At 42.7% G+C, this 7,500-nt stretch overlaps 1 protein-coding gene across 1 annotated transcript in view; it reads left to right on the top strand.

The window, feature by feature from the left end:
* csmd3b (CUB and Sushi multiple domains 3b) overlaps positions 1-7,500 on the top strand; it is a 425,045-nt gene that overhangs the window by 149,404 nt on the left and 268,141 nt on the right. The window contains 1 exon segment of the mRNA XM_090209281.1: positions 6,400-6,591. Within this exon segment, the coding sequence (XP_090065407.1) occupies positions 6,400-6,591 (192 nt within the window).

Here is a 7,500-nt window from a genome sequence, read left to right as displayed (position 1 = left end):
GTTTCCAACCAGTCTTCAAGCTGGTCATACTCTAGTAAGTTCCCAACCAGTCTTCAAGCTGGTCGTACTCTAGTAAGTTACTAACCAGTCTTCAAGCTGGTCATACTCTAGTAAGTTCCCAACCAGTCTTCAAGCTGGTCGTACTCTAGTAAGTTACTAACCAGTCTTCAAGCTGGTCACACTCTAGTACGTTACCAACCAGTCTTCAAGCTGGTCATACTCCAATAAGTTACCAACCAGTCTTCAAGGTGGTCTGCTCTAGTAAGTTACTAACCAGTCTTTAAGCTAGTTGTACTCTAGTAAGTTACTAACTAGTCGTAGAGCTGGTCGTATTCTAGTAGGTTACCAACCAGTCTTCAAGCTGGTCGTACTCTAGTAAATTACTAACTTGTCGTAGAGCTGGTCGTATTCTAGTAAGTTACCAACCAGTCTTCAAGCTGGTCATACTCTAGTAAGTTACCAACCAGTCTTCAAGCTGGTCGTACTCTAGTAAATTACTAACTTGTCGTAGAGCTGGTCGTATTCTAGTAAGTTACCAACCAGTTTTCAAGCTGGTCATACTCTAGTAAGTTACTAACTAGTCGTAGAGCTGTGGTTCTGGAAACACTTGCTATAATAACTCTATTTTTTAAAATATTTTATTGAATTTTTACAGATTTAATTAAAAAATAACAACAACTTCACATTTCCACAGAGTCCCACAAAAATAAACATGATGTTGACTAATAATTACTGCACAAGAGTAAAAATAAGCACACCATCTCAAAGACTAATGAATATCAATAATAATTATAGTAACTTTAATTTACACTCAATTATAAGGTGTGTTTTCTGAACATTTGTAAATTGTTTGCTAATTGTAAAACATGAGTTATAAATGATCTACTAATTGCTTATTATTGAAAGTTAATATACAATGTTACCTTGGTTCTTAATGATCCAGACTGGGATAGGGGTCATCCTATGATTGATTACCCAGACACACTGATTTAGATAGAACCCTAATAAAAGGCTTGGAGTGGGAGTGGAACATGGCCTTCGTTCCCTATGTGAAAGTAGCTTGTCATATTATGTGTTATGAGATGTTATCTTTGTCATGATTCCGCATCATATTGATATTTAGAAGGAATAGAGTAAAGGTGTAAGTGTTTGTTGTTCACTCTAGATATACACTGAGTAGACAAACATTAGGAACACCTAATTCACGTAATTGGAGTAAAATACTTAGGCTTCTACTTGCAGCTTATACATTTACGGACACTGTATCCATCCAGTCCATCCATCCAGAAACACTGAGTAGACAAGACATTATGAACACCTGTTCTTTCCATGACATCTACTGACCAGGTGAATCCAGGTGAAAGCAATGATTCCTTACTGATGTCACTTGTTAAATCCACTTCAATCAGTGTAGATGAAGGGGAGGAGACAGGTTAAAGAAGGATTTTTAATCATTGAGACAATTGCGAAATGGATTGTGTATGTTTGCCATTCAGAGGGTGAATGAGAAAGACAAAAGATTTAAATGCATTTGAACGGGGTATGGTAGTAGGTGCCAAGCACACTGGTTTGTGTCAAGAACTCCAAATGCTGCTGGGCTTTTCACGTTCAACAGTTTCCTGTGTGTAGCAAGAATGATCCACCAACCCAAAGGACATCCAGCCAACTTGACACAACTGTGGGAAGCATTGGAGTCAACATGGGCCAGCATTCCCATGGAACACTTTCGACACCTTGTAGAGTCCATGCTCTGACGAATTGAGGCTGGTGCTGGTATACCACTCGTATCAGTCTCTCCCGTCTCTCCATCTGCGTTGTAAAACAAGTAGGAGTTAAAGGGTAATTAGAACCCTGTTGACAGCCTGGAGTGGATTTCAAGGGATTAAACCACAGCTTGGTCCAAGGTAGTATCAATTACCTGAAAAAGAGCCACTACGCTGGTCTTTGTTGACCTCGTCCCAGCGCCCCGTAGAAAATCCGACTTTGTATTGGCACAGAAGTAAAAGAACACAACAATTCATGTGTTGAACTAGCTAGTAGCTAGCCTGTGTAACATTCAGCAGGGTGTCAGTTCTGACAGAGATTAAAAAATAAAGATCAACCCGCTGGTGGGCTATCTCATTTGAAATCTATAAAATCTGTGTCTGGTGGGAGAATTCATTCCACCTTCAGGATTAGCTGTTTGATTGCATAATAAAGGTCAGTTGAAGCCCAGGGCCAAGTCTCACAATGGCACCCTATTTCCTACATAGTTGCACTACTTTTGACCAGAGCCCTATGGGTGACTCTCTGAGCTCTGGTCAAAGGTAGTGCACTAAATAGGGAATAGGGTGCCATTTGGCACATCCAAACCATATTAACGTATTGATGACGTGTGTATTGTTATAGTATTACTAGATATTAACGTATGGATGATGTGTGTATTGTTATAGTAGTACTAGATATGGATAATGTGTGTCATTGTATTACTACATATTACTGCTTTGTTGGAGCTAGAAACATAAGCATTTTGTTACACCAGCAACAGCATCTGCCAATCTGTGCACAAGACAAATAAACCTTGATTTGATTTGAATCACTGTGCTAGGTGAATCACTGTGCTAGGTGAATCACTGTGCTAGGTGGATCACTGTGCTAGGTGAATCACTGTGCTAGGTGAATCACTGTGCTAGGTGAATCACTGTGCTAGGTGAATCACTGTGCTAGGTGAAAATTGCCACCGTTAATCAGTCCCAACACCCTCCTGCCTCAGCCACATACTATGTTAAGGTCAGTCATGGCAAGTGTTTTTTTCTCGGGGTATAGAGCATTGCTGTCGTCATGGTGACTGTTTTTTTCTCAGGGTATAGAGCATTGCTGTCATGGTGACTGTTTTTTTCTCAGGGTATAGAGCATTGCTGTCATGGTGACTGTTTTTTTCTCAGGGTATAGAGCATTGCCGTCATGGTGACTGTTTTTTTCTCAGGGTATAGAGCATTGCTGTCATGGTGACAGTTTTTTTCTCAGGGTATAGAGCATTGCTGTCATGGTGACTGTTTTTTTCTCAGTGTATAGAGCATTGCTGTCATGGTGACTGTTTTTTTCTCAGGGTATAGAGCATTGCTGTCATGGTGACAGTTTTTTTCTCAGAGTATAGAGCATTGCTGTCATGGTGACAGTTTTTTTCTCAGGGTATAGAGCATTGCTGTCATGGTGACTGTTTTTTTTCTCAGAGTATAGAGCATTGCTGTCATGGTGACTGTTTTTTTCTCAGAGTATAGAGCATTGCTGTCATGGTGACAGTTTTTTTCTCAGGGTATAGAGCATTTGTCGTCATGGTGACAGTTTTTTTCTCAGGGTATAGAGCATTGCTGTCATGGTGACTGTTTTTTTCTCAGAGTATAGAGCATTGCTGTCATGGTGACAGTTTTTTTCTCAGAGTATAGAGCATTGCTGTCATGGTGACAGTTTTTTTCTCAGGGTATAGAGCATTGCTGTCATGGTGACTGTTTTTTTTCTCAGAGTATAGAGCATTGCTGTCATGGTGACTGTTTTTTTCTCAGAGTATAGAGCATTGCTGTCATGGTGACTGTTTTTTTCTCAGAGTATAGAGCATTGCTGTCATGGTGACAGTTTTTTTCTCAGGGTATAGAGCATTTGTCGTCATGGTGACAGTTTTTTTCTCGGGGTATAGAGCATTGCTGTCATGGTGACTGTTTTTTTCTCAGGGTATAGAGCATTGCTGTCATGGTGACAGTTTTTTTCTCAGAGTATAGAGCATTGCTGTCATGGTGACTGTTTTTTTTCTCAGAGTATAGAGCATTGCTGTCATGGTGACTGTTTTTTTCTCAGAGTATAGAGCATTGCTGTCATGGTGACTGTTTTTTTCTCAGGGTATAGAGCATTGCTGTCATGGTGACAGTTTTTTTCTCAGGGTATAGAGCATTTGTCGTCATGGTGACAGTTTTTTTCTCAGGGTATAGAGCATTGCTGTCATGGTGACTGTTTTTTTCTCAGGGTATAGAGCATTGCTGTCATGGTGACAGTTTTTTTCTCAGGGTATAGAGCATTGCTGTCATGGTGACTGTTTTTTTTCTCAGAGTATAGAGCATTGCTGTCATGGTGACTGTTTTTTTCTCAGAGTATAGAGCATTGCTGTCATGGTGACAGTTTTTTTCTCAGGGTATAGAGCATTGCTGTCATGGTGACAGTTTTTTTCTCAGGGTATAGAGCATTGCTGTCATGGTGACAGTTTTTTTCTCAGGGTATAGAGCATTGCTGTCATGGTGACAGTTTTTTTCTCAGGGTATAGAGCATTGCTGTCATGGTGACTGTTTTTTTCTCAGGGTATAGAGCATTGCTGTCATGGTGACAGTTTTTTTCTCAGGGTATAGAGCATCTGTCGTCATGGTGACAGTTTTTTTCTCGGGGTATAGAGCATTTGTCGTCATGGTGACAGTTTTTTTCTCAGGGTATAGAGCAATGCTGTCATGGTGACTGTTTTTTTCTCAGGGTATAGAGCATTGCTGTCATGGTGACTGTTTTTTTCTCAGAGTATAGAGCATTGCCGTCATGGTGACAGTTTTTTTCTCAGGGTATAGAGCCTTTGTCATCATGGTGACTGTTTTTTTCTCAGAGTATAGAGCATTGCCGTCATGGTGACAGTTTTTTTCTCAGGGTATAGAGCATTGCCGTCATGGTGACAGTTTTTTTCTCAGGGTATAGAGCATCTGTCGTCATGGTGACAGTTTTTTTCTCAGGGTATAGAGCATTTGTCGTCATGGTGACAGTTTTTTTCTCAGGGTATAGAGCATTGCTGTCATGGTGACAGTTTTTTCCTCAGAGTATAGAGCATTTGTCGTCATGGTGACAGTTTTTTTTCTCAGAGTATAGAGCATTGCTGTCATGGTGACTGTTTTTTTCTCAGGGTATAGAGCATTGTTGTCATGGTGACTGTTTTTTTCTCAGAGTATAGAGCATTGCTGTCATGGTGACTGTTTTTTTCTCAGGGTATAGAGCATTGCCGTCATGGTGACTGCTCAGTAGTCTATGAGTGTCGTGTCAAACACTGTGTTGAGGCTCTACACTTAATTGGAGGCAAATGGAACTGGGTGCTTTGCATTCATGCGGGTTTTGTATTTTGAAAGGTAGCTGTCATTGTGATGAGGAGAGGGCAGAGGGATGTGTCTCGTTTTAGCTTGGCTGCGTCCTTAATATCACAGGGCAGAGTTCAAACCAGCAAATAGGAAATTGTCAGCTGCTAAAATGTGGGGTGGCACTTTGAAAGACAAGGAAAAAGAACAGCATCATTATGTCTCTCCTATTTCTCTCAGTTGGCTGTGTAATTATGACGGCGTGCCAAACGGAAACGATTAGGGCAAGATAATAACAGGAAGTGTCTCTGACAGAAAGCCGGCCCATGCTCCTCCTGTACCGACCAAGAGTTCTAGACAAATTAACCAAGCGCTTAATCCTAATTGTTCTGCCTGCTTAGTACAGGCCCCATCCCTGCCTCCGGGCCCAGTGGGATCTTCAAGCCGGAATGACTAAAGCTAATGACCACCATAACTTACATTCTCTCTGTTCTGAGCCCCTAACGACATAAGAGAAAGGGTCAGTTGTCCAACTGAATATATTCAACTGAAATGTGTCTTCTACATTTAACCCAACCACTGTGAATCAGAGAGGTGCTGGGGGGGGGGGGGGGGGCTGCCTTAATCGACATCCATGTCTTCGGCGCCCGGCGAACAGTGGGTTAACTCAGGGGCAGAATTACAGATTTGTACCTTGTCAGCTCGAGGATTCGATCCGGTTACTGGCCCAACGCTATAACCACTACGCTACCTGCCGCCCCCATGTACATGCAATGCAAGCAGCACGGAAATATCTCAAAATGACTGATTGGAACATTAAGAGAGGAGGCCAAAAACTGTGTGGCTAAATCATATGCCTCCATGCCTGTGTCCAGCCTGGCGCAGGTGATATTTGTGTTAACATCACATATCTGGTTTTAAAAAATTATTTCAAAGCTGAGCTTGATTGACCATGACATAATAAGATGGAACCAATGGAGTAGCCCCTAAAAGTGCAAGCCCCACCCATGTGGAACTGTAGGCAGGCTCAACCAAATGCTCCAATCCTGTTTTTACCCCAGAGTTGTGACATAGGGACCTCGTCCTACACTGCCAGAAGGAGGATCCTTCCGAGCCTGTTTACTCTTCATGATTCTTCTTTCTAGAGTTTTCCCCCGGGGCCACTGTGGTTCTGCTTGTTCTCTGGGGTCAAGTTACTGTAGCAGAGCCCTTTGTGACTTTGATTGATTTTCTTCTCTATTTCTTTCTCTTTCTCTCCCTCCCTCTCTCCTTCAATTCAATCCACCCCACCCCACCCCCCAACCACCCTTTCCCCTCCCTCCTCCAGGCTTCGAGCTGTCCCACTGCGAAGACCCTGGAGTGCCCCAGTTTGGCTTCAAGGTCAACGACCAGGGACATTTCTCTGGCAGCACCATCACCTACAGGTGTAACCCTGGTTACACCCTGCACGGCAGCGGAGTGCTCAAGTGTATGACTGGAGAGAGACGTGCCTGGGACAACGCCCTGCCCTCTTGCATTGGTAAGGGAACAGAGTAACAAAATGATTGTGCATATGAATGGTAAAGCCTTATGATCAGGAGCAACTGTTGACTCTAAGCATAGCGGATTGTTAGACGGCTCTCCATCTATTTTCAACTACTGTTAACCCAGTTAACCCAGTTAATCCAGTTAACCCAGTTAACCTAGTTAACCTAGTTAACCCAGTTAACACAGTTAACCCAGCAGTACAGTACTGCAGCACAACCCTTCTCTCTTCATGTCAAGTTAACCACAGAAGAAAATGTTAACACAGCTCCCTCCCATTTGTCATAATGATCTAAGCTGCAGCCCATGCACCTCCTACTCTGCATACTGTACTGACCAGGCGTGGGGAGTGCAGACCAGACCAGGCAGAGCTCCTGCAGGTCATTGTTATGCTACAGTAGAACAACCAGCACTGCAGTCTGCAGCTGTATAATGTTAGTTAATCCAGCTGGTTTAATTCAGCCTTATGTTGCATTATATCCTCTTAATTGAACTTTGTCAAACAATTTGCAGTGTTTTGCATTTCTTAAAGTGAATAGCATTTGATTTTTTTTTATTTTGAATTAGTAATATCTTGGGAAGATTGGAATATGTGAGAGTTGAATTCAACTAGCCGGTACAGGAGCAACAACGGCTCAGCCGCAAAGTGGCAGGCCACACAAGTTCACAGAACGGGACCGCCGAGTGCTGAAGCGCGTCCTTGGGTGCAACACTCATTACCGAGTTCCAAACTGCCTCTGGAAGCAACGTCAGCACAATAACTGTTCGTCGGGAGCTTCATGAAATAGGTTTCCATAGCTGAGCAGCCGCACACAAGCCTAAGATCACCATGCGCTATGCTAATTGTCGGCTGGAGTGGTGTAAAGGTCAGCGCCATTGGACTCTGGAGCAGTGGAAACGCTTT

This window comes from Oncorhynchus mykiss, chromosome 18 (assembly GCF_057628025.1).
Source record: "Oncorhynchus mykiss isolate SJ-2025 chromosome 18, ASM5762802v1, whole genome shotgun sequence".
NCBI lineage: Eukaryota > Metazoa > Chordata > Actinopteri > Salmoniformes > Salmonidae > Oncorhynchus > Oncorhynchus mykiss.
Note: the sequence above shows the minus strand (reverse complement) of the source record. Positions and strands in the feature narration are given on the sequence as shown.